This window comes from Scylla paramamosain, chromosome 9, assembly GCF_035594125.1.
Source record: "Scylla paramamosain isolate STU-SP2022 chromosome 9, ASM3559412v1, whole genome shotgun sequence".
NCBI classification, from domain to species: Eukaryota; Metazoa; Arthropoda; class Malacostraca; order Decapoda; family Portunidae; genus Scylla; species Scylla paramamosain.
Genome location: NC_087159.1, coordinates 6434194 through 6450248, shown reverse-complemented (window position 1 = coordinate 6450248; position 16055 = coordinate 6434194). Strand labels below are relative to the sequence as shown.

General features: G+C 40.6%; 2 protein-coding genes and 2 long non-coding RNA genes across 15 annotated transcripts in view; 3 read left to right on the top strand and 1 right to left on the bottom strand.

Annotated features, from left to right (window-relative positions):
- Positions 1-2601, top strand: part of LOC135103467 (cytohesin-1-like) — a 213120-nt gene extending 210519 nt beyond the window's left edge. For all 8 annotated transcript variants that reach the window (XM_064009802.1, XM_064009803.1, XM_064009797.1 and 5 more), the window contains 2 exons: positions 132-310; positions 522-2601. In XM_064009802.1, the coding sequence (XP_063865872.1) occupies positions 132-310; positions 522-600 (258 nt within the window). In that variant the 3' untranslated portion in view covers positions 601-2601. The remainder of the gene's footprint in view (positions 1-131; positions 311-521) is intronic.
- A 592-nt stretch (positions 2602-3193) lies between these two features.
- Positions 3194-7888, top strand: LOC135103472 (uncharacterized). Of its 4 annotated transcripts, XR_010270074.1 has the most exons (6): positions 3194-3212; positions 4337-4466; positions 4696-4843; positions 5998-6192; positions 7384-7428; positions 7608-7718. It is a non-coding gene; the product is annotated as an uncharacterized LOC135103472 (long non-coding RNA). The 4 variants fall into 4 exon arrangements; XR_010270072.1 differs by lacking the exons at positions 7384-7428; positions 7608-7718 and adding an exon at positions 7747-7888; XR_010270073.1 differs by lacking the exon at positions 7384-7428 and having other exon boundaries at positions 7608-7748.
- LOC135103471 (uncharacterized) lies at positions 5901-14582 on the bottom strand. Its single transcript, XR_010270071.1, has 8 exons — positions 14443-14582; positions 14172-14336; positions 13561-13704; positions 11350-11577; positions 9417-9513; positions 8521-8691; positions 8175-8346; positions 5901-6126 (listed from the first exon to the last, which is right to left on the bottom strand). It is a non-coding gene; the product is annotated as an uncharacterized LOC135103471 (long non-coding RNA).
- Positions 12335-15367, top strand: LOC135103470 (ropporin-1-like protein). Of its 2 annotated transcripts, XM_064009809.1 has the most exons (5): positions 12335-12464; positions 13576-13710; positions 14201-14309; positions 14459-14626; positions 14853-15367. In XM_064009809.1, exons 2-5 carry the CDS (start codon positions 13577-13579, stop codon positions 15084-15086), a joined length of 645 nt encoding a protein of 214 aa, XP_063865879.1. In that variant the 5' UTR covers positions 12335-12464; position 13576; the 3' UTR covers positions 15087-15367. The 2 variants fall into 2 exon arrangements, with proteins under 2 accessions (XP_063865879.1, XP_063865880.1); XM_064009810.1 differs by lacking the exon at positions 12335-12464 and having other exon boundaries at positions 13201-13710.
- The last annotated feature ends 688 nt before the right edge of the window (positions 15368-16055 follow it).

Here is a 16055-nt window from a genome sequence, read left to right as displayed (position 1 = left end):
GTGTGATTAAAACATGAATTTAGTTTATATTTAAATTTTTCACTATTTTTAGGATCCTGTACTGAATTATATTTTATTTTTTAGCTCATTATTCACATTTACCATTTCCTAAAACAATCTCCCTCCTACAGGTTCGTGAGGTCCAGGATCGCAACAAGCCAAACTGCTTTGAGTTGTACGCAACATCAACAGACTTCATCAAGGCATGCAAGACTGACAGTGAGGGCAAGGTGGTGGAGGGCAAGCACACCGTTTACCGAATGTCTGCTGCCACGCCTGATGAGAAGGAGGAGTGGATCAAGTGTATAAGGTGAGGGACCCTGAAATTTTTCAAGACAGATGGTGTGGGGTTAATGGATCAGGAGTCAGGGGATGCAGGGTAGCAAGAATATGCAGAAGACTGGAATTGTAATTTTTGTATTACATTTGTCTCCATGCAAGGAGTTTACAAGGAAAATACAGAAACATAAATGTTGTAAATGTATATAAATATATTAATTGATGTGTTTTATTCCTTCCAGACAAAGCATAAGTCACAACCCCTTCTATGACATGTTGGCAAAGAGAAAGAAGAACATCCAGAAGAACAGCAATCGATAATTGAGGGTGAAGGGACACACTGCACGTATGGATTGCTCAAGTGTCCACACACAGAACTGTGCCCATCAGGTGGCCTGAAGGGGCCAGATGACTGTCAGCAGTGCACCAGTGACCTTGGACCTATGACCTGTGATCTGTGAATTCAGATGCACAAAGAGATCTGCTCTTCACTGTTGACAGAAACTATGTTATTAATTGAAAAAGAAAAAACAAGTGTGTGTGGAATACTTAACAGTGTAAAGGAAAGCAAAAAAAGACATATTCCATGTCAGTGTGTCCTTTACATGGACCCCAAACAATGAGTGTTCATACTTGTGCAAGCCTTGTGCTGAGGGGCTTGGCACTCAGTGAATATAATTATTCTGTGTACATATTCATGTGAATAAGGAGCCGGTGGAGAACTTTTGGCATATTTAGACATTTTAATATATAACAATATTTATGCCACCAACTTACAAACTCCTGTTTATCTGTGTATATACTTGTATGTATTTGGCTTGTTGAAGCATATGTGTATAAGATCCTATTTCAGTAATTGTATAAATTGCTGTGGGTAGCTGAGACTTCTGCATTGTTAAGAGTGAGTGGAAAATGTTTACTGTCATGGTGAACCAAACTGTTTATCTAAGACTTACCAGTATTGTATTGTAATGCAAGAATGCATGAGTGGGTATTTTATGCTGACACCAACAAGGCATGTTCAAGTTCAAAGAAATATTTGTAAACAGTTTTTTTTCTTTTTACATTCTTGTGGTACACCTATGAACAGGTTGACAATTTCTTGCTGTTGAATATCAGAACACTAACACTGAACTTGCATTGTTCTGCAGTGTGCATCAGTCACTTCTACAGCACTCCTACAGATTTTTAGCTTGCAAAATTTAGAATTTCCAGTAATACAATCACAGGAATGTGTATCCCTGTGATAAGTATTTTCAGATAACATGAAATATTACCAAAGCATCGTATAGACAACTGAATAACTAAATACTCAATCTACTTACACAGTAGCTAAGATTCTAAAATCATTAGTTTCTGTCAAGTATTAATTTATTACATGAAATGAAAGCAAAAAAAAACTATGGAGAAATGATTAGTGTGAAACTATTAGTAGTGCAATTAATTTTGTGATTCCCTAAACACTGCTGTGCTTTCTGCCAGGAAATAGTAAGATGATAAAAGGGAACCTTGCCCCATCAGAACCATTGGTACACACCTGACCAGTGATGGGCTTGGTGCAGGAGGAGAGTTTCTCTTCCTCCACAGATGCTCCAGTATTTCCAAAACTCAATAGTTTGAACTCAAATAGAGATAAGCTGTGGAAAATGCTTTGATCTCCTATTTTTATATTTATTTTGTACCTTATAGTTTGTACCTTCTACATGTGCATTTTCCATGTTTGTTCAGCAGCACTCCAGGAACTTTTCCCTGTATGGAAGGTTGACACTTGATGACTGTGGTGTTTTTAGCTGCTGCAGAGGGTCGGATCTGCCGCCCCACCGCAGGGTGTGTCAGTGCCTCCCGTTGCTTGGCTGTCAGTCATATGGCTGCACAGTTTCATAAAGAGAAAAAGTAACAAATTTGAACTATTTATTTGTATATTTTGAAAAGTGTTGTTTACTTCAAAATCTTGATCTGCATGTGAGTTATTTAATCATGGAGTATATATATATAGAGATATATATAGTATATATTTTTGTTCAGTATAGGAAGTAACATTAATACAGGTACCAAAGAAATACTTAATTTTTATCTTTTTTATTGTTTTCTGTCCATGAAGTTACTACCTTCTTTTTCTGAGCTCACTCAAGATGTTATTTATTAATATACTTCTAGGTGTGTAATTTTCAAAGCTGTACAATACTTTGTGATTTCCTCAAAAGTTTGTGCCCTCTATTTTTATGTCTAAATTTGCTTGTACAGGAGTGTAAGGGTTGTACCCAGCTGTATATATTCTGTTAGTCTTTATATTATTGTAATTAATAAAGTGCTGATACATTATTTGTATAAAAATATCCTATATTTGTTAATATTAATAGAGCAGGTTTACAGTACTCATAATTGTGTAGAATCAGAGGACAGTAAGCTTCTGTGACAGACCCAAATAGGGGAAACACAGGAAAGGATGCTGAAATGAACAAACAGATTTGGGTGATAGGACACAAAACAATGGCAGTGTGTGTGTGTGTGTGTGTGTGAAAATTTTGGTATCTAACTCTTGATAAGTGAAGGAGTGCACACACACACACACGCACACGTTAATTTTTCCTTGATTTTATTTGTATTTACGTTTTTAGTAATTATCACATAATGCAAATTATTTATTACCGGTATATATGTGTTTAGTTATATGCTACTCTTATCAATTATGCATATCTGAAAATATTCGGTACAGTTGAAACAATGAAGCAGGAGCGAAAAAAAACAACGGACATGAGGCACAGGAGGGAGGACTACACCGTGGCGGATCATGAGTCGGGATGAGAGGTGTGATCCAGAATTGGGGCCAGTTTTGAGATCCTACGCATCCATACAGAGGAACTAGACACACGTCATCACCAGGATCTATCACAGGTGTTGAATGAGTCCAGAGGTTCCAACTTCTAGCCAAGGTAAGAAGGGTGAGGTGAGGCGCCTTCCTTTACTCATTGAAGTGCTTTGCTGGAATCAGGCTGGATGGGACTACTAGACTTGGAATACGATTGGAAATCTGTATCTAGGATTTCTCCAACATCGAGACAATTTTTCTTATTATTTTAAAAACAATTCTCTCTCTCTCTCTCTCTCTCTCTCTCTCTCTCTCTCTCTCTCTCTCTCTCTCTCTCTCTCTCTCATTCCACATTAAATTAAGCAAGTTTTTTTCTTCTGCAGTGAAATGATAAATAAAAAGACAGACACATATCTCGTAATCGTATACATCTGGAAACATCCTTTAACTGTACACCGTTCGGAAATGGTCACAAGGTGTAGATAATTGTTATCCGGCAATTGGAACGCTGTATCTGCCAGTTAGGAGAGTGTGCGTGATTTGTTGAGATGAACCCGCAGATGCTACTTTTGTCTTCCTCCTCACTTTGTCTGCCTCCATCAGCACTACATGTACAAGTCGGTACAACACTATACTATATTAACAAACTTTTATATTTTTCCTTTCCCAGTTTAACAACAGGATAACTACACCTTTCCATTCCTTCGTACTGTAACAAGTTCTTCACTAGTACTGTAATTAGAGTGGTTAAATTGAACAACCTAGTTAGGACCTAAGGATTTGTTGTTTGAAAGTTGTATTCACTTGCATACACAATGTTGCAATGCATTCTACACGATCTCTCTCTCTCTCTCTCTCTCTCTCTCTCTCTCTCTCTCTAACAGAGGAAAGAGGACAGACATGATATTAAGGGGAAATTTATACTAGCGATTTCCATATGTTTGGCATGAGTTTTTTCTAGATTTGTCCATCATTGTATTATACCAACTCTGATTTTTTTTTGTATATAACTTCCATGTAATTTTGATATGACACAATGGTTATCTTCTGTAATGGTCATAACGAGGCATCGTGCATTAGGCAGTGTCCACCTGGCTGTACAGAAGTGTTTCCCAACTTCATTGCTGCTCACCATCATGCACTACATCATTGTAAGTTCGAACGCCAATATATCAGTGGTACATAGTCATACATGTATTCAGAATACGTATAAGTCGTCGATAAAAGTTTATTGGGAGTTAATGACAGGGACACGGAGCATGCGCAGGATCGCCGGGCAGTCAGGCAACAAGCAGCCAACCGCAGTTCCTTCTCAACCTTCCTAGAGAGCAGATGGAGCAGTTTCTGTGAGCGTCTTCCTCCTCATTGCACGGTGCTGGTATGTTACTCCATTGTTGTATGTGCATAATAAAAGCGTCTTCCATTATTTACGCATGACGGAAGGTGCAAGGAATTAATAAGGTTTAGTCTGTGCTTCACCTGGCCGTGCGTGTCAGCTAAGTAATGGCCTCCCGTGTCATGTAATGCGCGTGTTGGATCATTAACCTGTGGAATGTATTGTAAAACTTTGAGGAAACTGCTTAGTCCTAATTTCTTGTTCCTGCTAGGTATTCACTGAGGACATGACTTCCTCCTCCCTGCTTGGCCACGAGTCCTGCAGGCCCGCCCCTCACCCTCATCATCCTGACATCACCGCCAGAGGAGACGCAGTAGTGGTAACACGTCCATCTAGCTGATTGTGGGTAAAATTATCAGGTAAGTCATTTTAGTGTGATAAACAAAACTTATTTATTGCAGGGAGAAAGAGAGAGAGTGCTGCTGCTGCTTGGTGATAAATTATCTGTTTGTAGCTATTCGGTAATAGTAATATAGCATTGTTTAGCGGCACACACCAGTAGATGGTCTGCCTAACCGCTTCCATAACTATCGTACCTCTCATCCATGTTTATAAAGACAACTATATACATATAATTACTTCCCTAACTGCTTGTATATCTAATGACTGCCTCACCCCCTGCCCCCAGTGTTAATAGCAACAGCATAATCTAATCTGCGCCCCTCCAACCACCTCCGTTTCTTCCATACCCCTTTTTTTCGTCTGCCCCACTCTGTCCCTCGTCTTTGCTCCCGTCCCCCTTTTTCTGCCCTGCTCCTTCTGGCTCCTCCCCATCCCTCTCTTGTCCCTTTTGTTCCGTCCTTCCTCCATCTTTACTTTTTCCCATACGCTATCCATCACTCCTCTCTGTCTACCCGCACCCACTTGTACGTCCCAAGCCCCTAGCATACTCCCAATCTCCATTCCTTCAAGCTCCAACTTTTCCCTTCCCCTGTCACCGTCCATATCTTCCCTTTTCCCATTCTCCAACACATTCTACCCTCCACCTTCCTCCAAACATGCTCCACCCTCCCCCTTTCTCCAGCACACACCAACATCCCCCTTCCCCAAACATGCTCCACCCTTTCTCATTCCCCAACACACTCCATTCTTTCCTCTTCCTCCGACACACTCCACCCTCCTCCTTCCCTCAACATGAGATGTAAAGTTTCCAATTTAGATTACAAGTTAAAAGACAGACTGAGGATGTTCACTGTAGAAGAGGGAGACATTTGAGTGCCGTTGAAGAGACTTCTTCATCCCACCAACCTTAGAACTTTTCCTTCCATGTTTTTCTTTGCATATTTTATTGGAAGAGGTGTATAATGAATGTACTACAATATCAATCTGTTATCAGTCCACATGAATTTTTTATTATTTATTGCTGAGGAAGAAAACAATGTAATTCATTCAAGAGGTTTTCCATCTTAAACAAAATTTCAGACATTGATTGCTTTATTGAGGGAAACTTGTAAACTGCTGACATGTGATGTGCATTTGTTATAGGATGAGTTTCCGCTTTTTTCTTTTACAGGTGACATTGGTGTGGTGGTAGTGTGGACTGAGGCAGCCAGGCACCAGTCCTGGGTGAAGAGGAGGCACAATGAGGAAGGAACTCTGCTGGTGTGGTGGTAGTGTGGACTGAGGCAGCCAGGCACCAGTCCTGTGTGAAGAAGAGGCACAATGAGGAAGGAACTCTGCAAAGTGTACACAAGTTTAACTGAATTCAGTAAGTTTACATTTGATTATAAACTCAATTGGCTTAGACATTTTCCCCTTACACACTCAATTGGCTTAGACATTTTCCCCTTACACACACAACTTTGAGGAGATATCTCCTCAAACACTAACTCCTCAAACACTTACCATTCAGAAGTGTGTTCAGAAGTGCGTATTCATCTCCCTGCCTCTTATTATCTTCCTCTCGTATACTAAAACGTTCTCCCCCTCTCTCAGATTTGCATTATATTCATGTACAAGAAGCCCCACAGTCTCAATGAGCAACAATAAAATTTTAAAAACTTGCTACCACTCCATAACTAGACCATTCTCCAGGTATTCAGCAGCACACACACTCAACAACAAACTTGTCTCTTTCTTTAACTTCATTTAGTGAAACTTAAAATAAAAATTTTAACTCCTTTTAATTTCCTTCTGCAGCAGCACTAGGCTCCCTGTTGTCCTCGCAGCATCTTTCAGTCATCATCCAATTCATGTGCCCACAATCATTCTCTTGATGTCCCCTTCTATTCAGAGGTTTCAGAATGTTATATATTCAATATGGTTAATTTTTAATGACCAGAAGGGCTGCAAAGGACCAGGAGTAGGATGAGCAGACCAGTGTAAGGAGACCTCAGTGTAGTCACCCCCTCCCAGTAAGAGGGGCTGAAGAGCCCCTGGCTGAAACCCGAGACACTGTGTTCGATGAAAACTCCGTGCAGGGACTTAGGAGGCAGAACTGTGGTGCTGGACATGAAATATCTATCACCACCAGATGGTGCAGCTTGCAAAATGTTATTTCAGCAACAGCCAGCAAAAATGTTTAAATGCTGTCACAATCTTGCTTTGGCTGAGCATTGCAATTATGAAAAAGACATCCATACTTGTATGTACAAATATGATGAACTATGATTATAATAATAAAACTGGTGGTATTTTATTTATATAAACAGTTGCATGCACATACAGGAGCCTCTGGTGGTATTTTATTTATATAAACAGTTGCATGCACATACAGGAGCCTCTGGTGGTATTTTATTTATATAAACAGTTGCATGCACATACAGGAGCCTCTATGTGCAAATTGTTTCTTAAACTTTTCTGTGCTTTCAAGTTGAAAGTTAAACTTTAATGAACAATTTGCATAGAGGCTCCTGTATGTGCAACTGTTTACAAAATCAGCACTCATTCATTCATACAGGTGCTGTTTTTGAGCCAAGGACCCTGCTTCTTTACTTTTTTCTGGGTAGTTAGCCACCAGTTTTTTATTATAGTGCATCCATCTTTTTGTACATACAAGTATTGATTTCTTTGTTATTGATAATTGCAATGCTCAGCTAAAGCTAGATTATATGTAACTGCATTAAACATTTTTGTTGGCTGTTGCTGAAATCAATATTTTGCAAGCTGCATCCTCTCTCTCAGGTGTGATGTCCAGCACCACACAGTTCTGCCTCAAGTCCCTGCACCGTGAGTTTTCGTCTGCCACATTATCATCTTCCACTGGAACTCTACCAGCCCTCACATGGGAAGGGGGTGACCACTGGACTGGTTATTTCCCCAGATGCTCTTGCAAGTTTGGTCTCCTGTTCAAGTGGGGAGGGTGGCCTTGGATAGCCAGCTGCCATGCTACAGGGTGATTTGACATTGAACTCTGGAGGAATGTTATGGAGTAGCATTCGACCCCACTTTCCTGAGCAACAAGCTTCAGCTGAATCAAAGTATCGGGGCACTTGCTTCATCAACAAGTTCAGCTTGGCCTTCTTCATAGAGACATCTGCCTCAAACTGGAAGAGTGCATACTGCTTCTGCCACGTGCCCTCGGTTCCTGGCAGTTTAAGGTCATGCCTTTTGGACCAGGATCTTCATGCTCACCAAGGTGCACATCATACCAGTCAATAATGGGTATTATTATCATCCCTCATGTACCTTGACTCCTTGAGATTCCTGGGCATACTGGACATAATAGATCTAAGATCTGGGAGAAGGCACCTGCTGGGAATTGGGATTCCTGGTCAACTTCAAAGTGTCATTTCAGCATGCAGTGGGCAGGTCCATCAGAAACTTTGCTGGGCACCACTGCAGGCCACCATTTGTTCCATGAAAGGCTCTGCTGCTCTGCTGCTGTTTGTCTTCAGAAACTGTTCTTCTGCCACTGCTGCTGCTGTAAAAAAAGCCAATGTACTCTATATAGTAGGAGTGGAATATATTTTTATTGACCCAACATCACATCTTTGAACCACAATAAGTTATGTACAGAAATAAATTTTTGGTAAGGGGAGGGACAGGATGAAAAAGGAAATGAAATGGGAGAGGAAAAAGAGGCAGCATCACTTACCTATTGGCAGATGCAGACAAGATGGTGTTGCGTCCTCGTTCACTTGCTGACAACCCCTTTCTATAAAACACAGACTGTTGTGGTTCCCCACTCTTTCATCAAAGCTCTTCAAAGCTTATCTTGTGTTTTCAGGTGGTGTGTGTCTGCCCACACTACTTCCCTTCTCTGCATCTGCCAATAAGGTCATTGAATCAGTGGCATGACAAACAATTAGGAGTTCAAAGCAATCTAACCATTATAATGAGGGAAAACTGCCTGGATGCAAAGTTGAGGAAGAAGGCAGCAAGGTGAAGTTGACAAACAGTAGTAGGGCCAGACAGAGGAGAGGATAAGAGGGGAGGTAGTTTGGACGGTGAACATGTAACAAGGAAAGGAAGGGTATAGAAGTTGGATGCTACTGTAGCATCTTGCTCCTGGTAATGTTCTCCACAACTGACTTAAGAAACCAGAAAAAGGAAGGCAGACAAGCAGGAACCCTTATTAAATAATATGCTTATGACAAACTTTTAAAAGCAAGCAAACTTAAAACTGGTAACTGAATGAATGACCAGTGAGAATAAAGCTATGCAAATTGATAAAATAGTGAGTGTTATTAAGGGGAACTGACAATGAAAAGTGAAAGGACAGGTTAATTACTGAGTGAGGTTATATAGCATAGGTTGTTATTGATTACAAGAGGAACTTGTACAGTACAAGAGGAACATGCAAATTGATGAAATAGTGAAAGTGTTATTAAGGGGAACTGACAATGAAAAGTGAAGGGACAAGGTTAATTACTGAGTGAGGTTATATAGCATAGGTTGTTATTGATTACAAGAGGAACAGGATGCAACCGGTTCTGGATGAAAGAGGGAGAGCCTGCCTTATGACTTTTTAAATGTATCGACTATCCTTACCGTTACCAGTCGGTCATCTTGTGTCTTCAGATGTCAAGGATGTGTCTGCCCACAATGTCATCCTCCTCAAGATGTCTTTCCTGCACGCATGACACACCTGCCGTTAAAGTTGTCAAATCAGTGGCGTGATTAACAATTACATCGAGGTATAATTTAACCTGAACTGGAATTCTTAAAATCAGTAAGGGATATTCTGCATAATACAAGGTGAATATTATAAAGTGGACAGGAAGGGTGACCAGCATAATGTAGTGACATGTTTAATAAAATACAAAGGGATACCGGCGTCACGTGCTGTATGTTTCCCATGGCTGTTATTTATTGTCCAAGTCGTTACTACGCATACACACAGGGAGACCTCAGGTGGAGAACATATCGCACTCTCCTCACTACTAAGACTATCGTCGAAACGAAAGTGAGTATGTCTGTCCGCACAAAATTAGAATTTCCATAAAAAGACTAATGCTATATTCTGACACGAAAAAAAAAAAATAAAATAAAATAAATAAATAATAATAAACGAGTTTTGTCGTTACTCAGAGCACCTCATATCACGGGACAAATTTTAGCACGCCTTAACCCTTGTTCTGCTATTTGTCACATCCTTAATTACTAACCACTCAAACGTCTTGTTCTACAGCCACCTCCAAACATTATACTGGCTATAAACTACCAAATATTCTCTCTTTAATCCATATAGATGTTCATAAAAATTTCATACATTGCTGCTAGTGCTTTGAATTGTTGCATATTGGAGTGAAAGGGTTAAGGCATGCTGTCTACACGCACATGCCCAGTAATGATTTGAACAACAAATAGCACAGCCACAGGAAACACACAACACGTGTCAACGGTCTACAAATTGCAAATGATAGAAGTTTTCGAGACGTGTGTGTGATTCACCTACGGTCGTCTGCTGGTCACCCAGCCAGCCATTCCCCTACGGAAAGAGATCAGAGCTCATAGTGACCGATCTTCGGGTAGGACAGACCACTGACACACCACACACCGGGACAGCGAGGTCACAACCCCTAGGGTTAGTATAGGTCCTAGGTGAACAGGGGCTACACATTAAGAGGCTCGCCCATTTGCCTCGCCACGCCCGGGATTCGAAGCCGGGCCTTCTTGGTTGTGAGCCAAGCATGGGTACACACACTACACACTGCACTACGCTGTGTGTGTGTGTGTGTGTGTGTGTGATAAAAGAACAATCTTATATCGACAAGTAGTAATAGGTGTGGTGCGATTACCTGCTAAGTACACATTTAATTATGTATAATGAAGGAAAGAATTGACGGTTCCCATCCTTTCTGGTGACAATGGGCCGGGGGGAGATGGGGGGAAGAGGGTGTTAAATAGAGAGGAAGGGAAATGGCAAAGTACAGAAGAACCAAGACAAAAAATAGTGGAGCAGTGAAATAAACAAAAGCAACAGTGAATGGGGATTAAGAGAAAGGGTGGTTAGGACGACGAACACGTTAACAAGGGCGGGGGAAGGATAGAACACTGGGGGTACTGAGAAGGGAGGCAAGGAACAGGGTGAGATGTTTTTACAATTGTGCTTATGGACGACTGCAAATTTTAACCCTTTTGACGTGCATATTCATAACTGTTATTATGGTGTATTCATGGATGAGAGGAGTGCTGGTAATGAGGAGGGAGAAGACTCAAGTAGGGAGAGGTAACAAGCCAATGGTCAACTATCAAATTGAATCATTCTAGTTCTTCATTGACAGAGGAGTTTTCCGCCAGGGTGCTGAACGTGAATGGAACTTTTGAGTATAATTCCTTATCATTATCACAGTACTTTTAATCCTAAAACCACTACGAGGCAAGCACGAAATAATAAGATTTAAGATAGTACTTTGGGAAGGATACAGATCACAAACCACCACACTGCTCACGAGACGCTGCATCATACATCATTACCAACCTGGCCGCAAAGAGCAGCAAGGAAGTCACGGAAGTTCTCAGGTTGGTCTTGCTCACGCCTCGGGTTGCCGGTGGGTGGTGCCGGCGGCGAGCAGCACTCCCTCCATTCTCAGCGACGCTCGGACACGCACTGCTGTCAGCTTGCCACGTAGACCCCAATTTGTGATCAAGCAAATGATCCGAAGCTTCACCAGTCCAAGTGAAACTTTCATTGCTAAAGTACAAGGATCTGGTTGACGTGAATAAGACTTGTGATATTTAAACATGCGTTGCTGTGGCCTTACCTCGCGGATGAATAATATTTTAACTTGAAATATTATTCCAGTAGAAAAGGAAGGATATCATTGCAGTTTCGGACAATACAATCTAACGTGGTTCTTGCTCATTATCTGGTTAGATCTCGCAATGTGTACCAGAAAAAAAAAGGAAAAGAAATGTCGGAAGGAAAACTCATCATTAAGAGGTCACAAGAGGGAGAGAGAGAGAGAGAGAGAGAGAGAGAGAGAGAGAGAGAGAGAGAGTAAACAGAAGAGGAGACAAGGATGTGCAGATGTACAGTTTTCCAAACTGTAAACCAAACCAGTAAAATGTATTATTAGAGGAGGTAATGTGTAACAACAAAATACGTCAATAAAGTTGTGAAAATCTAATATTACAAGACAGGCCATTACGTCCCTGAGTGTTGCAGTGATGGAGGTGAGGTGGTGATTGACAGCGACTGAATTAATCAAGTGTTGGAAGAGGAGAGGCTGCCGGGAAGGTGGAGTGAATATAGAATGACACCACTGCATGAGGGAGGATAAACTAATAGTAGGAATGATCGAAAATACAAATAGGTGGAAAATATAACCGTAAGAATGAGCAAACATACAAATGGGTAAACGGGAATTATACACACACACACACACACACACACACAGATAGACACACATACAGTCTATATATACGCTCCATGACGCCAGGTAATGTCACGCACGCGCCTTGCACACATATTGACCTGCGGTGACGTCACGCATTCCTGGGCAGGTGTTCTCATTTGGACACCTGGACCGCTAAGCTACGCCGCCGCTCCACACAGACCCACACACACCTGTTCTATTATCACCCGCACAACAGGTAAGCGTATTCTAATAACTATCCCAAGTGTCCTGCAAGGTATACAGGTGTGCAGTGTTGAAGGTTGGCAGTGTAAGGTGTGTTGCTAGTGAGAGGATTGATATTTTTGTGAAGTTGATTCATGATCGAAGGTTAACGTGTACTGGTGAGAGATGGAAAGTTTGATAAGTCCTGGTTTATAATCAGAGGTGTGGGATTTGATGAAGTGTATAGGGGTGTAGATAGAAAGATACGTAGGTAGATAGCTAGATATAGATAGATAGATGTATAGATATGCACAGAAATAGGTAGAATAAAGATAGAAAGATAGGCTAGTGAATTGATGGATGGGTAAATGGATAAAAGATAAACATAAATGAATAAATAGATAGATGGATAGATATGTAGACAAATAGGAAGAATAAAGGTAGACAGACAGGTTAGTGAATTGATGGATGGATAAATGGATAAAAAGATAAAAAAGATGAATGGATAAATAGAAAGAAAAGGTAGAGAGATAAATGATAAATAGATATAGAAAACGAAATACAGAGAAAAAGGTAGATAAATGATAAGTTAGTACGGTTATAGTTATGAGAAGTGAGCGAATAGGAAAATCTATAGAAACCATTCCGAATATGACGCAAGTAGTGACGCATTCTTGAGTTGGGAAATTTCTGCAGTACGAATTGGATGGAATAAGTTACTGGTATTAGGGACTACTTGTGGAGGAATACATAGATAAATAGATAAATAGAAAGATAGGTTGATAAGCATGCATTGATTGATTGACTGATTAATATACAGATTGAAAGACAGGTAGACAGATTGATTGATAGACAAAGAGAAAAAATTGATTGAAGAATATACAGGTAGAAAGACAGATTGACAGATTGATCGATGAATACACAAATGAAAAGATAGACAGACACATAGATAGATAGATAGATAGTCAGATAGATGATAAATAAATAGATAGATAGATAAGTAGATAAATATATAGATGGATAAATAGACTGACAAACGCACAGACAAGATATATATACAGTATATTTAGATAAACAAACGGGTAGAAAAACCGACAGTTAGACTGTTAGAGTGACGGAGACATTCTTACCGCCTCACTGCTCAGGATGGTGGTGGTGGCGGAGGGAGTGGTGGACACGAGGGTGCCGGCGCCCCTGCCTAGCATCCTGAGGGAGTACACCAAGGCCGCCATCCGTACCCAGCCCCGGGACCTCCTGGCCTGGTCCTGCGCCTACTTTAAGTATGCGAGAGTTAATCATGTGCATGACGGTATCATTTCTATTAATACGGAGTAGTTAACGAATTATTATTTTTTTAATGTAAGGACATCGGCCTCGGGCAACAAAAAAAGGGAAAAAAGGCTTACTGAGGTGCCGGTCCTTAAAGAGAAATATGTCAAATGGGTTATCAAAATTGGAAGTATCTTGAAATAATAATAAAAAAAAAAAAAAAAAAAAAAAAAAAAAAAAAAATATATATATATATATATATATATATATATATATATATATATATATATATATATATATATATATATATATATATATATATATATATATATATATATATATATATATATATATATATATATATATATATATATATATATATATACCTTTTCATGTGTATTCAAGTCTGTCGAACTATTGATTTCAGTCAGGTGGAATACAGTGAACATGAACGTACTACACGTATGCTTACATAATACATTAATGTGCTGGGTGTCGCAGAGCCATGACCCAAGGCAGCGTGCCCCCCGTGAAGGACCGCCTGGAATTCCCCATCCCGGAGACAGAGAGCGGCATCTCACCTGGCGTGCTGCGAGTGCTCCACCGTCAGGTGTGCCCTCGCCATCGCAACCATATACTGTGCAAAGACATGGAATAAATAGACATATAATTTCTCCTTCCCCTCTCTCTTTCTCTCTCTCTTGTACAAGTAGTATCAAGCCCCACAGACCACTTATCTGCACCTTTGCCCTGCATCAGCTACGAATCGGCGACAGCGTGCAGTGGGAGCAGCTGCGGGAGTGCTGCGAGGCCATGGGGGTGGCTGAGGAGACGGCACAGGACGCCTGGCAGCGGGCAGGGGGCAGCGACGGAGCTTCCCTGGAGTGGGACCACATTCTCTCTCACCTGGCTGCTCTCTCCTCCCACGTGAGTCCTGCCTAAAATACTGCTAAGGATTCCTTTCCCCCAAACAGGAGCCATGCTTCCACAAACCAAACGCTCAAGGTCATCTACATGGAGATCCAGGCTGTCACGTATGTGTGTGTGAATGGGAAAAAGAAGCGAGAAAAAAAGGCACGTCGTATCTATTGATTATGCCATTTGTTCTTTAAGTAATACTAGCTACAATTACAGCACGGTCGCTTTCTTTCAGTCCAACATGCAGGCTCTGCAGCTGCTGATGGCAGCCCTCACCGACGACCCCGTCACCAAGAAGGTGGATTGCTCCTCGCTGCTGGACCACTACCGGCGCCTCCACACCCACACCAACATCACACCCACCGAGCAGTTCACCGAGGCAGTGACCTACCTGAATGACCTGGCCAGCTTCCAGGGCGGCTACCTCACACCAAAGGATCTCACCAGATCATCCTGCCCTACGTTGTAATTCTCGTGTATGGTGTTGGTGTCAATTACAACAAGGATTTCATGAACCCAAACTATTGTAATTAATGTAGGCCAAATACTAATCACCAGATTCAACTTCAGTCTGCTGAGGCACCGGCACAACTTGTCTAGCAGGTGTTAAGTGATATAATTATGGTGGAGGGAAAGTTTATGAACAGTGGTGGTACTTTGTTGTATCCCGCGTATTTAAAGAAAAGTAGCAACGAATGTCTATATATGTATTTTCTTTAACAAGAGGCAGAAATAAAGTTAACGTTATATTATGCTTTCGTTTCTATAAGCCAATATAACTATAATTAAAAAAAAAAAAAATACTTGTTACTTTCAGAGTTACAAAGCGTCACATTGTTCAAAAAGATCAGCGGAACCGTTTCATGAATCACAAATGACAGTCCAAGCTTGCCGTAATTAGATTGTATGGGAGTCTGCAGTTAGTGGTAGTGTGAGAGATTTTGCAGTTAGAGTTAAAAGCTCCATTCTCTTCCATGAAAGTCTTCAGAAAACGAGTTAGATTTTATTGAAAGGAAAACTATAGTAAACTTCTTCATGGTCGGGAAGGCATTGGCTATGATAGACTAAAGAAACCGAGCTCGCGCACGCACGCACGCACACACTGTGTGTATAATATATATATATATATATATATATATATATATATATATATATATATATATATATATATATATATATATATATATATATATATATATATATATATATATATATATATATTTTTTTTTTTTTTTCATACAGTGTGTGCGTGCGTGCGTGCGTGTGCACGTGCGCGTGAGCTCAGTTTCTTTAGTCTATCATTGCCAATGTCTTCCCGACCATGAAGAAGTTTACTATAGTTTTCCTTTCAATAAAATCTAACTCGTTTTCTGAAGATGTTCATGGAAGAGAATGGAGCTTTTTAACTTTTCTCACACATTACTTAAGTTATTTGTTA